Below are 25,556 nucleotides of genomic sequence, written 5' to 3'. Positions count from 1 at the left end.
GTCTCCCGGCTTGTAGTGAGACTGAATGATGCCCTCAGCCCCCTGTAAGCCGGTTCCGTGGTAGGAGACTGGCCACTCACCGGGCGCGGAACGGCTCCTCCATCCACCTGTTCCCAGCCAAGCGTTCCCGTCCGGGTACTTGTCCTGCACCTTCAGCGCGAAGCGCATCCACCCGTAGGGGCGCTTGTACTGCTCGTCCCCGCGCATGCAGGCATCAGACTTTGACTCGGACATGTTCGTGAAGTCAAAATCAAACTTGGGATCAAAAAAGTCATCTGAAATCACGAATAACTGCTTCCGGAGAGAAGAGCTCGCGCTTTCGCTTTTCGTGGTTACTTTTTCGGGGTTACTGACAAACCACCCCGACAATAAAGAAGTTAAATAACTCACAGGTTGGACCACAAGCATGAACGCTTCATAACCAAGAAGGGCAAGCGTTGTAAGACTGGTAATATGCAGTTTAATGGCTCCATCTAAATCCTTACAGTCTGACTGCAGTTTCACAGTGACTCCCAGAATGGCAGAGAGCGCCTCGGTCAAGATATATTTGTCTACCTCCATCGCGTTAACAGAGTCGACCTTACCAAGAGAGCAAGGTTTCTGTTCTGTTAGTGTCGACAAGAAAACGTGTTTTGTCTATCAAGCTTAAGGCGAGACACGGCAGGTGAAAACATCGTTTTTTCATGCAGTGGTCAATTTTGAGATTTTGGGCCAGTTTGCTCCCTTAACATGTAAGCTTTCATGTCAAAATAAAAAAAATGTCAACATTACACATTAAGTTGGTTATTTCATTATATTTTGTCACCGTGCGCCTTTAGATTTCTACCCGAAATCATCAAACGTTATTCTAGCGCGATCTCTCGTGCCGTCTCCATTCACAGAAACATGTCATGCTTGGTCTCATTATAAAGCTCGCAGTCTCACGCACAGCACTGTCTAATCCAAATATGGACATTTCCTTTGTAGAACTAACCAACCGCGAAAGTTTGCAGCCGAACACCACATCTGATTGGTCGATGTGAATTTCTCACGCGCTGCCGCTTGCTTGTGTATTCTCTGCTTGAGAGAAAGTGCAGACAACGCTGAAATCGGCTCATAAACGCTCACAGAAAAGACCAAGTAGCAAGAGCAAGTAAAAAGAAAGTAAACAACAACAGATTAGACGACGAAACCCCGTCAGAATTAGATTCAAATAGTTATAGATGGACATATGCAACAAACAGGGACAGTTCGTCTGCAGTTTTTGTGACTGGTGTTTGTTAAGGTAGTTCTCTTAAGGTAGTTCTCTAATAGCTATTGCTATTAATAATTTATTCATTTATCAATTTCCACGTGTTTTAAATATTATACACTACTGATATTAATTAACTGAATATATATTTTGTTTGTAGGTTGGGGGTTTTATAGAAATGTATGCAGTTATACAGTATAAAACTTTAAAGGCCGTTTTCTCAGAATTAGTTTTTTCTCACACTCAGAGTCAGATATATCCACTTCAAGAGCACCTACAAGCACCAACTTTAGCAGTCTTATGCTGAACTATATTCTGAAGGCTTTTACAGAGGGATTTGTTGATATATCATTCCAATCCTGAGTTATAGGTCCTTTAACTCCAAAAAACATGGCGAAAATTGATTTTTTAAGGCTATTGTCAGTATTCTCTAATTTACTAAAGCACAAAATAAGATATCCAGAATCCCCTCTGTAAAAGCCCTCTCATCTAACATGTCAACAAATAGAACCAAGAATTTTAAACATGGTCCTTTCCAATTTCCAGATTTTGTTTTTGGAAAAGTATGCAAATGAGCGTATATTTAAGTATATAAGGCCTCATTTGCATATTAAAACATTAATTTACACAAAACTTGTAATAAATTTTTTTCTTATGTTTATGCCAGTAATAAACTGGAGAAGTTTCACAGTGATATCTTGTAATTAAAAAAAAATCCCTATTCACCTGTAGTGTCTCGCCTTAATACGTGGCTATATACTAACATCACTTTTCCTTTCAGTTTAACCCTCTGGGGTTCTTCATTTATGGGTCACACTCAGGACCTTCGGGTCAAAAATAACCCGGATTAAGATAAAAATAGATTTGAGTGAAATCAATGAAATATATTTTTGTTATTTTTTTTGTCAATAATATTTTTTTTTTCTTTTTGGGTGTTTTGAGATAATTTTATGATTTATAATTAATATTTATGCAATAATTATGACCCATTTTTTCCCATTGAATATAATAAAAAATGTAATATATATATATATATATATATATATATATATATATATATATATATATATATATATATATATATATATATATATATATATATATATATATATATATATATTAGGGGTGTCAAAAGATTAATCGTGATTAATCGCATCCAAAATAAAAGTTTGTGTTTACATAATATATGTGTGTGTACTCTGTTAATTATTATTTATATATAAAAACACACACAAGCATGTATATATTTAAGAAATAAATATTATTTTTATATATAAAACATTTATATTTATATATATTATAGATTATATAAATGCATATACAGTATATACATGCAAATATTTCTTAAATATATACATGAATGTGTGTGTATTTATATATAAAAAATAATTAACACACACATTATGTAAACACAAACTTTTATTTTGGATGCGATTAATCTTTTGACAGCCCTAATATATATATATATAATATTATATAATATATATATATTTATATTTATATATATATTAGGGCTGTCAAAAGATTAATCGCATCCAAAATAAAAGTTTGTGTTTACATAATGTGTGTGTTAATTATTATTTATATATAAATTTATGTATTTCATTTTAGAGTCAAGCCTAGGCCTCATGAAAGCAATTTTTTTAATGAGATCGGTGCCATCCGGTGGACATGTTTAGCATTTTTATCACGCAATAGCACATTTTTACCACTATAGTGGATCTTGCGTTTTATAAAAAAATAAATAAATTCGTAGCTTCATCGGAATGGTCCGAAACTTGGTGACTTTATTGGTACTTGGTATATGAACCAATATATACGGTATATAGGCCTATAGGTATAGATATGGTTTCACCCTTAATTCTTCACCTTAATTCTTAATTCTTTTGCAGTTAACAGGTGTCTTTTCTCCGCCACATGTTTTTGTCTGACCCTGCTGACCCAACGAGCATTTCACTGTCCAATGGTCATGCCTTGTAATGTCTAGTATTGCTTTAGTATTGCATCCTTCTCATGGGCATTTAATAATTTTTGACTTTTCTGTCTGAGTTAAATCTGTTTTTTGGCTCAATTTATCTGTAAAAGAAAACATGCCTAATAATTCTGCACACCTGAATATAAGGTGTTTTTCATTTCCAGCCTTCCTGAACAATTATATATCACTTATACATTATTAAAAACTAAATTAATAGTAGTTAACTTATTAGGATTACTGTGGTTTGGAATTGGTCAAATGTGCCTGGAAAAAAAATATGATCAGAAAATCAATGTGCCTAATAATTCTGCACACAGTGTATATATATATATATATATATATATATATATATATATATATATATATATATATATATATATATATATATATATATATATATATATATATATATATATATATATATATATATATATATATATATATATATATATATATATATATATATATATATATATATATACACCACTGCCCTACACACAAAAAACTACACGTCCCAGGGTTACTGGTTTGAGTTCTGTGATCCCGAAGCTTCGCGGTCTCGCGATGCGAGCGTGTGAGGTTTACGGGCGTGGTGCACGCTGGGAAATCCTTTCTCTACGAGGCCATCTTGTGTGATCAGGAGGTGAGCGAAGCTCTGCTGAATATTATTAAATAACTCCTTGTAAATGGTTTACGAAGAATACAAACGTATTATTTTGTAAGACAAAATCTTGATTTATCGCTCCTGTGTGTTCAGGTTGGCCAGATCGGACTAATCAGGAAAAATGGTGGCCGCAAAGAAAACGGTGAGTGGAGCGCGTTGCTGCGCGTGCCGGAGAACTTCACGTGGAAGCTCCGCACAGGCCTGATTATAAAAACTAAAGTACATGCACAAATACCGATATATATATATATATATGATTATTGCTACGCAGTTGAATTGATATGAGACATATTGTGCAAATGTTTATCTCTGGTCGCTGGCGTGGTGTGTGTGTTGAATGTGAGCTAACGTTAGTTAACGTTAACGTGCTCAGATGCTTGACAGGGTGTTTCTAGACGATGAAATGGCTTTTTATAAATCTATGGTTAATAATAAGTTTCTCCAGAATGTGGTGTAGATACAGCAGGTCTTTATCAGAGTAACGTTTACTATCGTCAACTAAAAGCGCATTCAAATCATAATTTCACCCTAATGTATAATGTAGTACGGGAGCAATACTTATGAAGTGCAAATTAGACCGTATTGAATTATGGTGGTCTGTGAAACAGACATGATATAAACAGTGTACATGTGACCATAAGTGAAGCTAACGTAATACTGCGAACGGCTTTTAATTGTTTATGAAATGTAATTGTGTTAAAGACTGAATGTAGGCATGGTTAGTGTTACAGATAGGTAAGACTAATACAAAGGATTCACACCTGGAATGACTGATAATTCTCATGTTAAACATTTGACACATTAGTCGAATGTTTGAGACTAAACCTGTTTATTTCAAAGTCATTGCAAAGCTTTTCCCTTCTTTTTTTAAGTGAAAGACAATTGAAACATTAAACAATGACATTCCTCGGTTTTGTCTTTACATCAGAGTGAAGAAAAGTGTTTATAGGAAATTGAAAACTATATATGAGTGTTTGTTCATGAGGCTAGTTATATATGCTCAAATGTACATAAACAAAATAATAGTGACAATACTTGGGAAGGTGAAAGAGAATCGGACTTAGGGCTGAACGATTTTGGAACGATTTTTTTTTACCAATATTGCGATTTAATATGCGATTATTTTTTAAACTCTTTATCTTCTGTATTATTCAACAATACATCATTGTATAGTAATGGTGGAAATCTTTAATTAGTACTTCACGATCCGATTCCGATTCTGGGAGTCACGATCCGATTCCAAAACAATTCTTGAACTTTTTCCTTATTAATTAATCTTATTAATTTATTAAACTTAAAATGTTTATTATGATATATGTAATTATAAGCTTTTTAAAGTAACTAGGACATTATAACATTTTAATTAAAACAATTGCATGTTAATAATTTTAAATATATAAACTAATATAGCTGCAAAACATAAGCTAGTAAATCATAAAGAGGAACAAAAAACATATTACAAGCAATGAACAAAGAGTGCTTTCAGTATTTAAGAGTGTCTGAACTGAGTGATTTTTCTCTGTTGTTTGATTATTAATCATGACATCGTCATAGACAGCGGGAGACCTGCGTTCACACTAATGCACAGATCTCTTTTGAAATATGTCTGATTAATTCATTAAGACATTACTGACGGTGTTTACATTAATTTTGCGTCATAAAAGCATTTTGAGACTCACACAGACGCGTGCTCGCGAGCACTCTTCACAAAGCGCCGCGTGAGCATTTGAAATGGAAAACCTTCTGTCAGTGAGTTACTTATTTTTTAATATACAAGCACACTGCATTCCTAACGACATGAATGAAGCCTTGTTGAGCGTTTGTAAGGAAAATACCGGTGGGTGAGAACACGCTCTGTAAGCGTGACATCAAAGCTAAGTTTCTCACAGCGCATATCCTATGCAAAGAAGCCTGCGAATGTCATTGCGATTCGCGCCGTCAACCGTTCCGGACGTTATGAAATATTATTTTATGGTTCGTGTATGTGTGAGAGAGAGAGAGATAATGGAAGCAATCAGAATATGGGTGTTTCTAAAACACACGCAGCGCCACCGCGCACCTGCAGTTAAAATCTAAGCTCAGAATCGATCCAAAATCATTGGAGGAGAATCTTTTCTCTCACCTCTATTGTAGCCTATAGTAAGAACAACACAATATTAGATAGATCAAACACAAACAGTTTTTTCCCCTTTTAGGCCAGGCATGTGTAACGTGCCAAGTTGCTTCTTCTGCAGACTTTACTCTCGCGTGTCACGTGACCAGACTGTAATCGCAGCCTTTGCGGTTAGGAAATCGTGTTTTATCATATCGCGATATTATCGCAAATGCAATTAATCGTTCAGCCCTAATCGGACTTTGGGCAAAGTTTGAAGTGGGATGTTATATATGGTTGAAAGAATCAGAACTACCATTCTGAGAGCATCTTAAAGGGATAGTTCACCCTTAAATGAAAATAAAGCCATATTTTACTCACCCTGCTGTTGTTCCAATGCTCTGTCCTATCTTTTTCAGACCTCAAAAGCAGAAATTTAAAAAAGTCTTTCACGCAGTCCTCCATATAATGACGGTGAATGGCGACCAGGCTAAAACTTTACAAAAAGGATACAAAAGTATCACGCAATGATACAGGCAGACTTACACAGCCGGCAGGCTTGAATGACTTAAGAAATCGCTAAGAATAAACATGTCAAGTAATTATAATTATTTCGCGCAAAACCTTTTATAGTATGCCTCCTGAACACTTTCCATATATGGCGTGCGTCTCCCTGTATCATTGCGTGATGCTTAAGTATCCTTTTTGTGAAGTTTTAGCCTGGTCGCCATTCACTGTAATTATATGGAGTGGAACATTTTTATTTTGTTTAGTTTTTTCTGCTTTTGAGGTCCGAAAAAAGATAGGAGAGGGCATTAGAACAACAGCAGGTTGAGTAAAATATGGCTTTATTTTCATTTCAGGCTGAACTGTCCCTTTAACATTTCCAGCTTCGGAAAGTGCATAGTATCAACAAGCAGTTGTGAAATACTTGATGGTTTGGTGGACCATTAAAATCCATTCTCTAGCTAATGAAGTGAAGGCTAGTATAGCTAACTGTTTGAAAGTCCAAACGTTGGGGACCCCAACAATTGCAATAGTAGGGCACGCCTACGTTGGTTTTAAATATTTGTACTGTCTCAAAATAGTTTTTGAAGCCTTGAACAAAAAAGGTCAACGGGTATTTCTTGACATTCTGTGCTGTTGCTGTATTTATAGTTTTGTTCAATGTCTTCATTTTTGCAGAAAAAGTCCCTGGAGTCCATCAACTCTAGACTGCAGCTTGTGATGAAGAGCGGTAAATACGTTCTCGGATACAAGCAGTCTCAGAAAATGATTCGCCAAGGAAAAGCCAAGCTGGTAATCCTGGCCAACAACTGTCCTGCTCTGAGGTGTGTGCTGTTTTCTTGTTTGAATGTTTCTGTCAATCTGCTGTCACAATCCAAATAGTTTTGTGCGGGTTAAGGATAATTTGAATGATTCATGATATTTTTCCAGGAAATCTGAGATTGAGTATTACGCTATGTTGGCCAAAACTGGAGTCCATCATTACAGTGGAAACAACATTGAGCTCGGTACAGCCTGTGGCAAATACTACAGGGTGTGCACATTGGCCATCATTGACCCTGGTGTGTATTCATGCTTCAGTTCCCTTCACTGGCAGAACTGATATGACGATTGTGAATTTGTTTGACTGTAACTTTCCATGTCATACTGTAATGTTACTTTTGCACTAGAAGGTCATTTTTATGACCAAGTCGATATAGATTTCTGGTATGTGTTGTTCTGTAAGTAATGCCTCTCTCTTGCATTCACAGGCGATTCTGACATCATCAGAAGCATGCCAGACCAGCAGCAGGGGGAGAAGTAGAGCCATTTCCACCAGATCTTTATTAGAAATAAAATGGGTTGAAACGGTCATTGTGGTTTTGGGTTATTTGTCTCCGCTTTTGTTCAGGCTTGAAGTGTTTAATGGATAAATACTTTTGTTTTTGTTTTTTAGATATTTTTTCTAGATCTGTTCATCTGATAATGTTGAGAAATGGGATATTCATCCCACTTTGTTTACATGCTATGATTCAGTTATCCATGGTTTTGTTTATTAAAGAAAGGTCACCTTTTTGAAATCCTAGATAAGCTTTTTGGGATATGTGTATTTTCTTCATGTCCTGACCTTAAAGCATGAACAAAGTCTTAGTTTCTTCCTATTAGTTGAAAAATTGTATACATAATGAATATATATATATATATGAGCTATTTACTTTAACCTGTAATTTATAGTTTTTCTTAGGCACTTTTGTTGTTGTTTTTTTTACGGTCTTGACATTCTCTAAACTTTAATTTTAAATGTCACAACTGTTTGCTGGAACATTAGAACATTTACATGTACAAATGTAACTTGCCCAAAACATTTAATTCAGGCTTCAAGACCTAGTTATTGGGTCAGTAAATTGGCCAAATGCCACCAAAATAAGTGACACTGGTCAAAATGTCTCAGAGCTTTTAAGATGCTTTCAACAGTCAGAAAAACTTTTACAAGGAAAAGTTAATGTTGTAGTACACGTCTGTATGATTCCAAACTTAAGATTGTGATTTGTATTTGGCAGGCCATTTGCCAATTCATCAGACATTACAAACATTCCATGTCAGATATTTATGAAATATACATGCGTCTGAGAGATTTTGATAAATTAGTGAATCATTTTTGCATCAACTTATTAGTTTTGACAGTAAGTCTGTCTTGTAGACAATTGCACACTAAAACATTGCTGGAATTCACATATAACAGGATTTTACCATTAGAGGGCGCAATATCTGATGCATTTTAATCTGTTCTTCATTTTCATATCTTCATTTTATACAAATCTTTGTTTTTGTTTTGAAAATGTCTGTCGTCCGAGCAATCCTAAATGAAAGGCACAGTTGACTTAACTGGGGCGGGGGAAGTTGTATATTGGCATTTTAAATCGCTACCAAATCAGTTTTGCTCATGTCATGTTTTTCAATCGAATCTTGAATGGCACAGATTTGGAAATCGAATGCATAAAATTAGAAGAGGCTGACATTTGTCCTTTAAAGATGAAATATTTGATTTGCTTAATTCCACAGTAGACTAAACTAAAAGCCCAAATGATATTGACAGTTCCATATTAATTCCATCCAATTCAGGCACTGAACTGGAGCAAACGGCCAACATGAAAAATCATGGGATCATTTTATTTTCTGTCTATTAAGTTTATTTCACATTTAAATTGTTTACATAGCCCCCAATGACTGAACTCGCAGAAACAGTCTTGACATTCGACATGATGGCAATATTGTAGGAGTAGGCATTAAAAACGTGACATACTTTTTTTCCGAGACCGAACTAAAAATCCGACAGGCCTAAAGCGCTTGAGCAGAGGAAACATCAAAAGCTCTCTTCAGTGAAGTGATTGCCCCAGTTTCCTCTGTCACGTGGCGTCAGTTTCGAAGTCTAGTTCTTAAATACCCACACAGATAATTATAATCACCCGGCCTCCACTGAGCGTGTTCAGTGAGCTTGCAAAAAATAAAAGGATAATTACTGAAAGGAAATGATGTACATGAGATCTCAACAGAGCTTCAGAAAAGACATCAGGCTGTTTGTTAGATACTAAAGCGTCACTGGGCAGTATCCTTAAAATCCGAACCATCAAAAATAGGTCAGTGGATGAAGTGTGTATATTGTAAATTCTTACATCCACAGTAATTGCTAAACTCCTGATATAGTTCTGCTCGTGCAGAAATGAAAGTAGTAGGTGAATCTCCTCTGGTCAAGGCAGATTTCAGTCATTTTCAAACCAATAATAGCCTTCTAGTCACCAATAAAGAGTAATAGCCTATAATTGATATTGTATATTTAAACAATTACGTTTTTTTAAACAATTTACTTGATTATTACTATTTATATATACATACATACACTGATCAGCCAGAACATTATGACCTAATATTGTGTTGGTCCCCCTTTTGCTGCCAAAAAAGCCCTGACCCGTCGAAGCATGGACTCCAGTAGACCCCTGAAGGTGTGCTGTGGTATCTGGCACCAAGATGTTAGCGGCAGATCCTTTATGTCCTGTAAGTTGCGAGGTGTGACCTCCATGGATCGGACTTGTTTGTTGAGCACATCCCACAGATGCTCGATTGGATTGAGAGCTGGGGAATTTGGAGGCCAAGTCAACACCTCAAACTCATTGCGCTCCTCAAACCATTCCTGAACCATTTTTGCTTTGTGGCAGCGAGGCCACAGCCACCAGGGAATACTGTGCATCCTGGTGCCATGTTTTCCCCAGGTAAGCAACGCACACAAACCCGGCCATCCACGTGGTGTAAAAGAAAACATGATTCATCAAACTAGGCCGCCTTCTTCCATTGCTCCGTGGTCCAGTTCTGATGCTCACGTGCCCACTGTTGGCGCTTTCGGCGGTGGACAGGGGTCAGCATGGGCACCCTGACTGGTCTGCGGCTATGCAGCCCCATAAACAACGAACTGTGATGCACTGTGTATTCCGATATCTTTCTATCAAAACCAGCATTAACTTTGTGAGCAATTTGAGCTACAGTAGCTCGTCTATTTGATCGGACCACACGGGCCAGCCTTCGCTCCACTGTTTACGCTTGCCCAATTTTCCTGCTTATAACATCATCTTTGAGGACAAAATGTTCACTTGCTGCCTAATATATCCCACCCACTAACAAGAGATAATCAGTGTTATTCACTTTACCTGTCATAATGTTATGCCTGATCGGTGTTTATATACACATATAATAACACATGTATATAATACAATTATTAATTGTATTGTTTATTTATCCTTTATCTTTATTTTTTCAACTGAGTAATAAAAAGATACACAGTCATAATGAAGCATTACTGTAATATTTTATTGTTTAGAAATAAGACATACGCCAGTGTCAACCCAATACAAGATGTGTAACAAGACAAAAAGACAAACACTCACAGGCATTCTACCTACTGACAAACATTGTTCTGGGTTTCTGAGAATTCATTTTTGTGATATTCATTGATAATCATTTCATTTTCATGAGAATTATTGTGAGAATCATTCAAATCTACAGGTCACATTTGATACCAAAAGCAATATTCCAAATACACCGAATATTTTGAAAATTGATTCACGGGAAAAAAAAAAACATTGCTTATTTGAAGCTGAATCTGAGATGCTGAATTGAAGATGAAAGTCTACGCTCAGAACAATGAAAGGAAATGTCTACGTCTATCGATCTCTAATACGCTCATTAATGCTTCTATACCTAATGTTACCATGATGAATAAATGGAAGTACATAGTCATTGTCAGCTATGGATACATGTTACAAAATACCCTTGCATAGCCACTGTATATAAAAATGTTCCCAATAACAGAAGCTACTTTAAGCTTGAAGATGACTTGGGGAGATGCTATGTTATTTGAACTAGATGCTAATCTATTGTCGGCTTTTACCTTTAATTTGTCACAATTATTGATCACACCGTTCATCACAGACAATAACATGAATGAATAATATTCATATGTGCAAAAACATTTAGTCTGCAGCCACAGATTGTAACCTAGTGATAATGACAGAAAAGTTATAGGCTACTACATCTCTGAACAGGAGCACATAACCTCAACAAATGACAAATTATTTCCTTACACATAATTCTCATTTATTCATTGAGAGTTTAGATCAGTCAACAGCATCTGTGGCATATTATCACAAAAATGTTGCACTTACACTTACAATGGAAGTGAATGGGGCCAATTTTTGGAGGATTTAAAAGAAGAGAATGTGAAGCTTCTAATTTGATGAAAGCACTAATATTATTATTCCTGTTAAAACTTGTGTATTGAATGGTAAAGATGTTTAAATCGTTTTAATAGTCAGTTTAGCATTTTAGGCATAGGGAAAATGTTTATTGACTATTGTGAAATAGTGTAGCGATCCATAAAATACTGCTTACACACAGAAGTCACTTTCCAAGTAGCTTTTTGTTCATCAATGTTACCAATTTAAACCTGTTGCGAAATCTGCATAGGAAAATCTTTCGCCATTACAATCGTGTGGATTCCTACTGAAACAATAAAAACAAGAAATATTGAGCACCTTAACCTAGATATAAAAAAAAAGAAAGAAAACAAGTCATTTAATCGTTGTTTACAGAGCCCCTTAGAGGGATGTGGTGATGGAAAAAAATTATTTCAATGCCAGCCGAACTTAGCCCCGCCCACAACATTTGAGGTCTGGAGGTTCGGTCTGGACTTTATCCGTTGTGGAGCAACTATGCTCGAACCAGAGCTGTTCGGACCAATCAAATTGTCTCTATACGAGGATGGACAGATGATCAACAGTGACGTAATCATTCACGTCACCAAACGTAGCGTTTGGGTTGAATTTGTTTACTAAACGGAGAACTTGTTCGTATATGCATTCACCTTTACTATTTCTCTCAAAAATGATGATCATGTTGGTAAGTACACCGTGTATCCTTAAATTATTTTTACACCACCAGCAAAGATCGTTTACACTCATCTTCTTCTTCTTCTACTTCTTCCAGCGTGCGTGCAGTCGAGTTCTGTTGACAACTTTGCATCGCTCTGATTGGTTGTAGGTCTATCCAATTAAATGCAAAGGCATTTTCGCCCCATAATCACAGCCCAATGGAGCAGTATCAGGCTCATATTCTGACTAGAATCTGAGTATGACGACGTCAGGCTAACATTTTGCAAACGAACACAACGTTTCTCGGGGGATCTCAAATGTTTTGCAAGCAATCACAACGTTTCTCAGGAGATCGCAAACATTTTTCAAGTGAATGCAGTTTCTCTAGAGATCGCACAAATTTCTCAAGTGAACGCAAAGTTCCTCAGAAGATGGCAAACATTTTGCAAGCTAACGCAAAGTTTTTCGGGGATCCCAAACATTTTGCAAGCGAACGAAACATTTCTCAGGAGATCGCAAACATTTTGCAAGCGAATGCAAAGTTTTTCAGGATAACGCAAAAGCATCGGCATGATCATATTTTTTCCATCACCATGGCACTTCAGGGTCTTTGTAGAAGTCCGATCCCACATGATGCATTAAACACAGGTTAACAGAATCTTTAAAATGTTTCAAATCTTGAAACTTCTCGTCTAAATCAGAGTCATCACGTATATTAAGTGTATACAGCTTTGTAAAACTGTTCACAAGTAGCAGGAACAACCGGTCGTTGCGTCATCCAAGTTAATGTTTAGCATTAGATTTGTTGAAAGACTAAATTAACAAATGATTGCATTCTGTATAAAGGAAGACTTGAAAGATTTCACTTTGTTAGATAAAATGGTGTAGCATTGCTTGTTAAATTTTCTTTTTACACCGCTAATTTAGTTATACTCTGAACCAGAATTCAAATTTCTTTCATTTCGTACAGTACAACGCAATTAAAGTGAAAATGCCAGTTTCTTACATTCAGTATATTTCTAGGTAATTCCCATTTGAAAAGTGCTCTTACGTATCCGTTTTTATCATGCACGCTGCATTCAAATCTCAGGAATATCAGTAGACGACAACACTACTGAGAAGTTCACAGTATTAAAAAGGCCAGTGCCACACATAAAAATCGCCAAAAGTGCAAATCACATTGGAGCTGACACACAGCATTGGGTTGCCAGGACAGCTGGGCAGCCTTGTCGAGGGAAGGGCGTCTCAAAGTCATACTGCTGCCTCCAGAGAGGAGAGGAGAGAGGAGACTTACGTCACAGCGACAAACAGGAGACCGGGGCAACGGAATGGGCTATTGTGTCGAGAGATTGTTTCTTTGGAGAAGGTTTGGGAGCAGCATAGTAAGAGAGTGGTGCGATTCTCAAGCCGAAACGTACTGGGGAGGGGGATCCTTCGGTGGAATGGCGACCGCCTCTTCGTAGGGTGGAAGTAGTACCTGAAATTAACACAGTAGTAACATATTAGTAAATGCTTTCCTTATACAATATGCTTCCCCTTTTCTTCTGTATACTATATTCCAAGACGAATCATGACACAAAAAAGAAAACAAGAATACATTTGAGCTGTAGCAGTTAGCACACATGCTAAAGACACGTTAGCAATGTTTGCAATGAATAATAGCTTGCTGCTAACTACGTGCGGTTTATGCTATAAACTGCTAAAATAGTACATAAAACTTTGCACATTAAAACGTTTTCAAGAGTAGTAAGCCATCCATTTGTCATATAACCATCATATTTTATTTTGGGGGAAAACAAACTGTCACTTAGCATGTTTTAATCAAATCAACTCACATAATGAGTCAAGAAAGAGGTTGAAGAAATCATGTTTGATATAACTTCTGGTTTATTTTGTCACACTGGACTTGGTAAAGTGGAGAGCACTGCATTGTGGAATACATATTTGTATGCATATTTTGGCAAATGTAGTAGGTCATCTGTTTGGAGCCCAGCACATAGGGGGAAAAACAAGATATCATGGTAACGGATAAAGAGTTTGTTTCTCACTACTTAATTTGTTCCCATTAAATCATGATTTAACTAAATTAAAGCAAGGGAACAAATTAGTACAACGTGGCCATGACTAAAACAAGGCACCAAAATAATACCTAATTTGTGGCCACAATATCAATTTTTTTGCCTCCATGTCATGTTTGGTGCTCCATAAATCTGTGTATTTCTTAAAGAAAATGTATGTACTGCATGTAGTATACATACTGTATACTAAAGAAAAAGTAAAAGTACCACGGTAGTATGTATTTTAACATGCTCATGTGAAAGATGCAGGTTCGAATCCTGCTTGCGTCATGCCCAAAACCCCTTTCACCTTTATCTCTTCATAATTTCCTGTTTTCTCTCTGTGTCTTGTTGCTTTGCTATCCATTTGTAAACCACGGCCGTGTCACAAATAAAACTAAAGCATTTTCCAACCACACTGGATGAAAGGGTCTCCTTCACCTTAAAGGTACACGCCGACTTTTTGAGACTTTAGCTTATTCACCGTATCCCCCAGAGTTAGATAATTACATACCATTCTCATCTCTGTGCGTGCCATAACTCTGTCTGACGCGCCCACCGCTAGCCTAGCTTAGCACAAAGACTGGAGGTAAAAGGCTCCAGCTAGCCTACTGCTCAATAAGTGACAAAATAACGCCAACATTTTCCTATTTACATGTTGTGATGTGTATAGTGACATCGTGTACTAAGACCGACAGAAAATGAAAAGTTGATATGGCACTGACGGAAAATGAAAAGTTGATATGGCTAGGAACTATATTCTCATTCCTGCGTCATAATCAAGGAACTTTGCTGCCATACCATTGGTGCAGCGGTGCGATGATATTACGTAGCGCCTGAAAATAGTCCCCAGCACGCTCTCTGTGCAAGCAGGTTGTCACGTTGGTTTTGTTGACGGAAGTTAGCCTATTTTCAGGCGCTGCGTATTCATTGCGCCGCTGCACCCATGGTACGGCATCAAAGTTCCTTGATCATTACGCAGGAATGAAAGAATAGTTCCTAGCCATATCGGCCTAGAAAATCGCAACTTTTCATTTTCTGTCGGTCTTACTACACGATGTAACTATACACATCACAACATGTAAATAGGAAAATGTTGCCGTTACTTTGTAACTTATTGAGCAGTAGGCTAGCTGGAGCCGTTTACCTCCAGTCTTTGTGCTAAGCTAGGCTAGCGGTGGGTGGGTGGGTGCGTCAGACAGAGTTATGGCACGCACGGAGATGAGAACAGTATGTATATGGACTTATCTTACTCTGGGGGATACGGTGAATAAGCTAAAGTCCCAAAAAGTCAGCGTGTTCCTTTCAATTTAAATGCTATATGTTACTGCAGAGAAAAGTTCATCCTCCCTATATAGAAAGACCAACCAAAACCACATTCTTTGTTTAGGTACTGTTATGAAAATATTAGCTAATTAGTAATATGGTCATGAATGCCCTGAGGGGATCGCGTTCTCACCTTGTCAGGATGGCTGGAATGCGTCAACAGAGCGGATTTCAAATGAACCAAACAAGTGTGAACAGTTATGTAACGGCCTGCAGCTGAATGGTGAAAAAGCCCTATGCTTCTCAATGGCCTTTTATTTCTATTCTTTCTGTCTCTTTTCAAAGCATCTGACGACTCATTATGCTGGAAGGTCATCTGTGGAATTCAGCTGAATGACCCGGGCAATCCAATTAGTCTGATCACCCACCCAAAAAAATATGAATATTTTTATACTTAATTGCATACTGTACATACATACAGATAAAACGTACATCTTGAATGCACAAAGTCACTTTAGATAAAAGCGTCTGTCAAATACATTAAATGTAAGTCTTCGTATATGCGAGTTGTCAGTGGCCGGAGGGCTGTGAGGGTCAACAGAGCAGCAGGACAGAGGCAGTAAAATGGGATTACTTCTGGCAGACAGTGCTGGATTAGAGGCAGTATAGGCACACAACACAGTGCCCTCTCTAATGCCCTCCATAAACACTGACTCAACAATACGGAGGGCATGAGGAGAGCGTCATCCTTCATGATCCTGCTCTGATGCACATCAGAACATCCCCTATAGCTGTGCGAAGATAAACTCTATAGCAGACTACAAGACACGGTTTCTTATGACTGAATTATGTGTAGGATCGGGAACTGAATACTGGATGATTTTATTTATTTCTGTTAATGGTTCATAATGACCTTTTACATTTTTTTAGTGTAGCATGATTTGCAAACGAATTACTTGTGTGCCGTGTTATTTTAGTTTTATTATTATTTTGAATTAGCTTATTTTATATTTGTATTTTTCATGTTAATTTAAAAAAAATAATGTGTTATGTGCTTTTGTCCTTTTGTTAGTTCGTTTTTAAAATTCATTTTTATTTCATTTTTATTTAAACCTGAACTGTGATATCTAAATCAAAACAAGTATTAAATATATACAGATTCAGAGGATAATTATTTTGTAATTTAATGTTTCATTTGAATGTATTTAATGTAATTTAGATGTTACCAAAATAACATTGTTTTAATTCAGTATTTTGTTTATAAAAATATAAACCTCATATAGTTATATATGCTAATATTAAAGCGAGGATCAATTATTTGGTGCCTCCTCAAATGAACTAAAAGAATCATTAATGAAATTAGTAAGGAATTTTTTTTTTTTTTTAATGGAATCATAATCTAAAAATGAATGGTCAAACTCCTTAGGATGCCCATCCCTAATTACGCTACCCCCATCCCTAAGTTTTGGGTCATAAGATTTTTTATATTTTTGAAAAATCTTTTATGCTGCATTCCTCTGATTAAAAACCACTGATCTATTTAAATGACTTAATAATCATTTAAATAGATCAGTGTTAAAAACACAATAAAAGCAGTAATACTGTGAAATATTATTACAATTTAAAATAGCTTTTAAAATAAAATACATTTCTATTTGAATACATTTTAAAATGTATTTTAAGTCCTGAAGCCTCTACTTTCATTATTATTAATGTTGAATACAGTTGTGCTGCTTAATATTTTTGTGGAAACCTTTTTCTCTTAGTATTCTTGAAAAGAAAGTTCAACAGAACAGCATTTATTTGAAATAGAAAACTTTTGTAACAATGTAAAAGGATTTACTGCCACTTTGATCAATTTAATGCCTTTTTGCTGAACAAAGGAGTTACCGACACCCAAACTTTTGAATGGTAGTTTATATGTGTGTTCATTATGGAAACATCTGCAAATGTGAATATAAAGAAACAAAACTCCATTAAACAGTGTAAATTCAAATAAACCCTTGGCTTACCGTAGTGTCATTTGTGGTGACATAAACCAGGACCTCTGTAGTGCTTCTTCCACTGACATATCTGTAGCAGTTCCAGACACAGGCAATAAGGTAAGCCTAAAGAGAAAGAGCAGCCGTTGATGCTAAATAAAACCATCCTAAATCATGTGTATATGGCTTAGCAATAAAAATAATGAGACACAGATACGGTGCCTTGTCTACATCGTTTAATTTCCATATGGTAAAAAAAAAAAACAAGAACATTTGGGACAAATAACAAACATCACGATTTTTAAATTATATTTAATGTGCTAAAACTGGTCACCTTTCTTCATAACTCATAACCTTTAGCTTTATCTGCAGTTATATTTGAGGAATTGCAAATGGAATACAATGCCTACTAATCTAAAAACTGTCGACCAAATATATCTGATTTTACTTAAACCTTTGGTAAAATTTACAGTCGGAACTGGTTTTTAAACACATTTACTATTCAATTAATCAATTCTCAGAAGAATTCAGATTGATTTAGTCAGATCACAATGCAATAAACTTGAAACTATTAGACTGTCATTTATACAACAGCATGGGAGGCAAGCTAAGAGGTTAATTTTAGCACACTGTGTTTATCCCAGCAGAGTAATCTGCCTCTCTAATGCGGGCAGGCTGTCATAAAGCGATTTGTATCACATCTGAAGTCTACTGGAAAAGTCAGGCTTCTAGAAGGACAACACAGTGTTTGTCTGAAGCAGTCTGGTTCACTAGTCATCTTACAGTGCATCACATTTAGCTATAGTGAACCAAATATGAACCGGCAGATCACAACGAAGGGAAAGTACATTACCTTAAAGGCTAAGATGCATCCGACAAACAGAAGCACTGCTAATACTAGGCACATGTTGTTTGTGGACATCAAGTCTTCTTTGTATGGAAAGGTCCCAGGCTGTTAAAACACAATGACACTTCGAGTCAATAACAGAATGATGATCTGCACTATCAAAAACTCTAAGTCATGAGATCCTTACCAACTGCTGAAGATAGTCCTGTATGGTGTTGGGGTAAACAACAACACTTATTGCTACCAGTGTGTTAAGAGCAAAGTCAAAGATCTGGTAGCAAAAGAAAGGAATGATCCATGCGGCATGTTGCTGAAAAAAGAAAAAAAAGAAAAAAAATGTTTACTACCCGACTCAAACCAATGAATTCATCATTGACATTTATTAATTCAGCAGAATCCTGATAAACAGATTGAGTTTTATTTAATGAGCTTCAAATGATCCTTTAATCACCCTAATGTTTGTGTTCAATGCAAGAAAGAATGTGTTATTATGGGTTTGGAACAACATAATGGTGAGTAAATGATGGGAGAACTTTAATAAGTAAATTGTCAAACCTTATATGCACCATAGGTCGCCATTCCACAAATCAAAATCATCAGCAATGAGATTGCCGCAGCGATACACATGTCTGTGGAGGAAAGACAAACGACATCAGATCTGCACAGGGAATATTGGTTTTAACTGCAAATATGTACCATCAAGGATTGGGAAAAGATATAGGCATAAAGATTTTTCAATTTCAGCCTGATATCAAACATCAATTCCTAAAATCCCAAGATTGATCTTTTAATATGATAAGAATTTCGCCTAACATTATTTTGCTGTCAAGCTAATTTAACCCTATAGTCGAGTTTCTGCTAAGTTCACAATTTTTTTTATTTGTTTACCAAATTATGTTTTGAACAAATGTTACTGAATTTCGTGGTGTTAATGTGGCGTTACTGTTAATTAAATTAAAATTTGTGTCAATGCCCAGAGCTATTAACAAACTGGAAATTACATCTATGTAAAATGATACTGAATTTTGTTGTTATGCACTAAAATTTCAATTAGAATGCACTGAAATAAATTATGTAAATTGTAAAAAAAATGTATGCATTGAGATTTTTATGAAAATACATTGAAATATATCCATGTAAATTATAATGAATTTTGTTATTAAATATTGAAATATCTGTGAAAAATATTTTTTTCAATAAATTAATAAATTACATTTACATTTAGTCATTTAGCAGACGCTTTTATCCAAAGCGACTTACAAATGAGGGCAATAGAAGCAACTAGAGCAGTCAAGGGCAACAATATCAACAATATGCAAGTGCTGTAACAAGTCTCAGTTAATCTAGCACAGAACAGAATTTTTATTTTTTTACTAAGTTTATTCTGACTTAGTCTAAATTAAAATGGTTATAATAATTATACAGAATTACAATAATCTGATGGAAAAACACCCACTCTCTCGTCATTCTGAATGATTCATTTATGAATAAAATTAGTAATTTATCAGACAAGGGTAGAGACTGATATATGAGCCAGTAACATTGCCTGCCCGAGTTAAAATTTCAGTAGTTCAGCATAGCGCTCACAAGACATTACAGGCACTCATGAACTAGTTACCTGACCTATTATCTATAGTGCTGTTTCCAAAACAACCACCGGACTCTCATTCTCTCCAAAACACAAGCATATCTCATGTTATTGAGAAATACAAGTTTTACAGATAATAATACAGCCTAGTAAGCACATAGAGGAGGAAAACAAGTAAACTTACTTCTCTAGTTAGGAGACAGTTTGAACACACTGGTAACATGGAGGTTTCTGGCATTTTTTAAGGAATTTCTTTTATTATTATTAAACATTAAAGAGGACCTGTTACTGTCTTTAGTGTGTAATGTTGCTGTTTGAGCATGAAAAAGGTTTGCAAAGTTACAAAGCACAAAGTCCACTCCAAAGAGAGTGATTCTCTATATCAATATAAGCACTGTTTCTGAACTCCCAGAAATGCATTCATTGTAGTCTTGAGTTTTCTTCCGGGAATGTACATGTCATAATATTCCTCATTTAAATAATTCCTGCCTTAGGCATATGCAAAAAAGGTGTCGAGGCCTGCATGAGTTGCATTAGTAGCGTGTTCATGGTAATTATAAGGGGCTTGAGATTTACGAAAAACACTCGAAGAGGTTGACTTATCACAACACACTAGTCGAGCCGACCAATCAGAGCACACTGCGCTTTTGGAAAGCGGGACTGCATAGAGACAGGAACTAAACAGCATTACTCTTAGGCCCTGTCCCAAATGGCACACTTCATGTGCACTTTCGGTCTTGTAAACTTAAAATGGCCGCTGCGTGCGCGTGTCGTTAAGTCCACAAGACCGCAAGGGTGTCCAATTTGTCATTTTAGGTCTCAGAAGGGTGCTCGCGAGCGCCCCCTTTGAGTTTGAAATGCGCCCTCGATGCGCATTTCTGCCGAGCCTGCACTAGTGCGGGTTACGCAATGGACTTCCTCCCGGCAGTCAAAGCGGCATTACGTCGTGGAAGTGTGGACTCAGAGGAAGACCGTGAGGGTTTAGGGTGCCATTTGGGACAGGGCCTTAGTCTCAGTCTCAGACATCCACAGACCGTGGGCTGAATGTCTGATGTATAAGGCACACAAAATGAGAAAAACTTCCAAAGTTTCAAAGTCGTCATCTGTTTGGTTGAATTCTACAGAATTTCTGGGAAACGTGTGTGTCGCGTTCTTTGGAAACAAAGCCGTTGTGACGCCAAACCCTCTAGTAGAAGAACGCCGATCAACTAAACACTGGATTTTCAGTATGTGAAGCTCATGGCGCCATTGTTGCAGTAAACTTGCACAACATTATTGAATTAATAATTTAGTAGATAACCTCGTGGGCAACCCGAGTTCAAGTCCTGACCTTTCCCAATCCTGTCCCCCCCTTTCTCCCACCTCGCTTCCTGTCCACTCTACACTGTCCTTTCACAATGAAGGAACAAATTGCCCAGAAAATAATCATAATTTAGTAGATGCATGGCGTTCTGTTATCATAGGGACATCAACATTTTCATGCACTTAAACATGACGCAGAACAAAACAAACTGTGACTGATTGGTTTACATGTTGGGCGGTTCTTGGCCAATAAAAGCTGCGATGGAGTCCAGACCTTCTGCCATTAGTCTGAAGGTCTAGATACACGACATTAAGCGTGACTGACAGACTTGGAAAGTTGTTACAAAAGGTCAAATTGTAACAATAGCATTGTCACATATTTCACATTTGAACAATGTGAAATATGTGAAAAATAAGGTGTTTTTTGAACATTCAAGCATGAAAATCTATTCTAGTAGACCGCAAAAACAAAATCAAGACTTTCTAAAAGGGCATTATATGGCCTCTTTAAAATATTCAGTTCACTCAACGGCTAATATTACAGAGTTTTTCTAATCTCTGACACTTCTGAATGAGACACTGTAACTATCAAATTAATTTGAGCTACTGTAAGTATATTGAGAGCACCAATGCTGGTCTTTGAAATAGCTCCCTCCACATAATCCCTCCATATGTTAAAGTACACTCAACCGTACACTCTGTCTACTTCAGCGCCTATTACAAAACAGGCTTCATATAACAGAGGCCAGATGCAAAGCCCAAACCAATTACGAGGAATCATAGTTTGAATCCTGCTGATGAGAGTCCGTTTTAATCAAAGTCACCAGTGCCAGAATCTATAGCCACACAGACAGCAGTGCTGATACCACCAGGAAATACGATAGCAGTCTTTGAGTTCTTGCTGAACTTAAAGAGTTGATACTGATCTGTTTGTTCATACTGGAATTTAATAACTAGAGGAGATTAAATGACTCAGACGTACTTGCATCGTCCATGACATCCAAATCCGTGCCAAGATCGGAGCTGGTGAGGTGATAGTGATATTGGACTGGGTCATTGAGAGCCGACAACAGGATTAACAAAACCACTGCATTGATGAGCTGAAAAGGAAAGAGATTTATTACAATATAGATGTTTGGATCTTTTTTTTTTTTTTTAGGCGAAAGCAAACAGGATCAGATGAAAACAGTAATTTTATGTTTTACAGTGTAAATTGAGTTTTGGAATAAATTGCTCGGATTAAATACAAGTATTCGTATTAACAATATTTATTGTTCAGTTTATTATTAGGCATTTGGATATTTTAATAATATCTTGTATGAAGTATACACATACAGATCTACAGTATTTACATAATTCACTTTCATAATACATGCCACATAATTTAAAATTATAGTATTCTAATAAATTATATATATTAGTGCTGACAAATCGATTAATCACGATTAAACATCGATCTAACATAATATGTATGTGTATGTATGCATTATATATATATATATATATATATATATATATATATATATATATATATATATATATATATATATATATATATATATATATATATATTATATTTATATTTTATATACAGTATGTGCATGCGTACACACACACACATACATACAAATATATAAAATGCATTTGGATATACATGCATATTATATAAACAACTTTTACGTTAGAAGCGATTAATCGCTTTAATATTATGTATATAATATATATATATTTATGTTATGTTAGAAGCGATTACATATTTTAATCGCTTCTTACATAAAAGTTTGTTTATATATTATACATATACATATATATATATATATATATATATATATATATATATATATATATATATATATATATATATATATATATATATATAAATAAGAAGTGTTATATAAACAAACTTTTATGTTAAATATATTAATCGCTTCTAACATAAATAAATAAATATATATATACACATACACACACACATTGCTGTTTGACTTTGCAGACTAGACAAAAAGACCCATCAACCATATTATGCTCTTAGCTCTACATAAAGGACATTTATCGAAAATTGAAATTAATCTGACACACATTTCCTTTATCCTCGTTCATTGTGTCTGATAATTTGTCTGTGGAAGCATTTCCCTGTCTGTGTCAATAAACGTCACTGTAGTTTTTAGGTTAATGAATTCTGCCGTTCCTTGCGATGCAGAAGAAACTGGAGGTGACCAGAATATTCCACTGTTTATTAGTGTCTCCTATATTTAGGTCTTTGTTTGGACACAGTTCGATAAGACAACTTTCTTTAGTGACAGTTTCAAGCATAAGAGCAGGGATTGTTTTTCTATTTATACTATAAAGAGCTCTGGTTTCTAAAAGCCTCGCTAAGAGGAAGCACGACATCATGGGAATAATTACGCGTTAAACAATCATTTGGTTAAATTGGCTCATTTTTCTCAGATATTCTCTTTCATATTCTATTTATTTTTCATATTCTGTCAGCGGTGTTGCTGGCATCAGCACAATACCATTAAAGGTGAATCATATGTCTGTGCAGAATTTTGAACATCAAGCATTATGCAAAAATGCTGTAACAATGTTTTTAGACAACGACCATTTTTTATAATTTTAGAAAAGGCATTCAATTAGAATTCTGCTAATAGTTATAATTTACTAATAATATTCAAACATATGCTGGTTATATAGGCCTATTCAAAAAACTATAAATATGTTATTTAAAATAAGTTGTCTTGACTCACCATATACCAGATGCCCAGGATAATTGTGCCCGTCCGTACATGACAACACAGGCAGCAGCTGGTCGTGTACCATCTGTCCCACGGCGAAATCATCATTTTACCGTCCAAAAATAGCACGACTAGTGCATGTGTCTTTTTATCTTATATTATATTTCTGTTTTTATGTAATTCGATGGATTTGGAGTGCTACAGCTCAACGTCTCAGCATTCGGTCGCCGTTAAATCCTGAGTTGTTTCCGTTTCCCGTTACCGTCCCGTTTGTTCTCCACCGCTGCATTAATCCAACTCATCTCCGCACCACGTGACCAGAGGGGGATTTGGTGTGACGTCACGGGCCCGCTGGTGCAATTCGCTGTTCCGGACCTCTATGTTCCGGACCAAGTCACTTGACTGCAGCCGCCGGGAAGTCAAAATTGTGGTTTATTTTTGTGTTATGTGAGAAAGAGATGCAAAACATTTAGGAAGAAACAGTTAATTGAACACAATTTGACCTTTTGTAACAACATTGTCATTGTCTCAGTGGAATCTATTCAGCAAAACTGCTGTGTTATAATAAAGTGTAATAATATTTAATTATATTACTAAGCCTATATTACTATTTTACTGTATTAGCCTACATTGATATAAAATAATTGAACATGCCCCAATAATATGATATATAGGCTAATCTCTGACTAGACTGGATGTTGGCAAATCCGAGAACAGTTTGAGACATTATTGAAATGTTATGAAACTCTACTGACACCGATGACATAACTAGGGCCCCGCTTTTTTTAATCACAAAAGTCTCCCTTCGTCTCCATTTGCTCTTTACAAATGTGGTTGGCTAGGAGAAACCAATGAGATGATCTCACTTCTTTTTTTTTCTTTTGTGATCGACATTCACCTAAAATGTAAATGTAGGCTATAGTGACACATGGATATGAAAAACGCAAGTAAAAACTGGAGCAAACATGTCTTCGGATGCAGATGTATTCCCCCTCTTGGTTACAAAAGTGTTCATAATCTCCAGTGAGATTATATGAAGGGATCCAGTGTTGATAAGGATAGGGCATGCTTGACAGAGGAGGAGAGCAGATGGCCCAAACCAATGAGGTGTGTGTGTGTGTGTGTGTGTGTGTGTGTGTGTGTGTGTGTGTGTGTGTGTGTGTGTGTGTGTGTGTCCGCTAAGCCTCTGTGGGCGGCAGCTTCATCATCGCATCAGGAGATTTACAGCTCTCAGCCAAAGTAAGAAAGTTTAACAGCAGCAAATCAACAGTTTACATGGGGACCTTTCACACTCACTTGGTCATGTACAAATATAGGACTTTTTAAATATATTTTTTTATATATACCCAAGCAGCGTTCTTTAGGCAAACATACAAAGTTAAGTTTTGTTGTGTTTGTTTATTAATTCGTTTT

At 36.1% G+C, this 25,556-nt stretch overlaps 2 protein-coding genes across 3 annotated transcripts; one reads left to right on the top strand and one right to left on the bottom strand.

The window, feature by feature from the left end:
- Positions 1-3,785: 3,785 nt before the first annotated feature.
- rpl30 (ribosomal protein L30) lies at positions 3,786-7,822 on the top strand. The gene is made up of 5 exons (XM_079829335.1): positions 3,786-3,849; positions 3,964-4,012; positions 7,148-7,293; positions 7,400-7,530; positions 7,720-7,822. Exons 2-5 carry the CDS (start codon positions 3,992-3,994, stop codon positions 7,770-7,772), a joined length of 351 nt encoding a protein of 116 aa, XP_079685461.1. The 5' UTR covers positions 3,786-3,849; positions 3,964-3,991; the 3' UTR covers positions 7,773-7,822.
- Positions 7,823-10,781: 2,959 nt separating this feature from the next.
- On the bottom strand, positions 10,782-24,462 carry laptm4b (lysosomal protein transmembrane 4 beta). Of its 2 annotated transcripts, XM_079829139.1 has the most exons (8): positions 24,354-24,433; positions 24,156-24,228; positions 22,391-22,508; positions 19,074-19,147; positions 18,706-18,828; positions 18,525-18,623; positions 17,702-17,797; positions 10,788-13,843 (listed from the first exon to the last, which is right to left on the bottom strand). In XM_079829139.1, the coding sequence occupies exons 2-8, from the start codon at positions 24,156-24,158 to the stop codon at positions 13,769-13,771; spliced, it is 588 nt and encodes a 195-aa protein (XP_079685265.1). In that variant the 5' UTR covers positions 24,159-24,228; positions 24,354-24,433; the 3' UTR covers positions 10,788-13,768. The 2 variants fall into 2 exon arrangements, with proteins under 2 accessions (XP_079685264.1, XP_079685265.1); XM_079829138.1 differs by having other exon boundaries at positions 10,782-13,843; positions 24,156-24,462.
- Positions 24,463-25,556: the final 1,094 nt, after the last annotated feature.

This window comes from Gobio gobio, assembly GCF_949357685.1.
Source record: "Gobio gobio genome assembly, chromosome: 11".
NCBI lineage: Eukaryota > Metazoa > Chordata > Actinopteri > Cypriniformes > Gobionidae > Gobio > Gobio gobio.
This window is presented reverse-complemented; position numbering and strand designations above follow the sequence as displayed.

Excerpts from the sequence above, each read along its gene's own strand:
- laptm4b (XM_079829138.1), bottom strand. The coding sequence starts at position 24,251 with ATGATGATTTCGCCGTGGGACAGATGGTACACGACCAGCTGCTGCCTG. Across the intron at positions 17,798-18,524 it reads GATGCATCTTAGCCTTTAAG|GCTTACCTTATTGCCTGTGT; the intron begins GTAATGTACTTT and ends CTTTCTCTTTAG. Across the intron at positions 13,844-17,701 it reads TCACCACAAATGACACTACG|GTACTACTTCCACCCTACGA; the intron begins GTAAGCCAAGGG and ends TGTTAATTTCAG.
- rpl30 (XM_079829335.1), top strand. The coding sequence starts at position 3,992 with ATGGTGGCCGCAAAGAAAACG. Across the intron at positions 4,013-7,147 it reads TGGTGGCCGCAAAGAAAACG|AAAAAGTCCCTGGAGTCCAT; the intron begins GTGAGTGGAGCG and ends TCATTTTTGCAG. Across the intron at positions 7,294-7,399 it reads AACAACTGTCCTGCTCTGAG|GAAATCTGAGATTGAGTATT; the intron begins GTGTGTGCTGTT and ends ATATTTTTCCAG.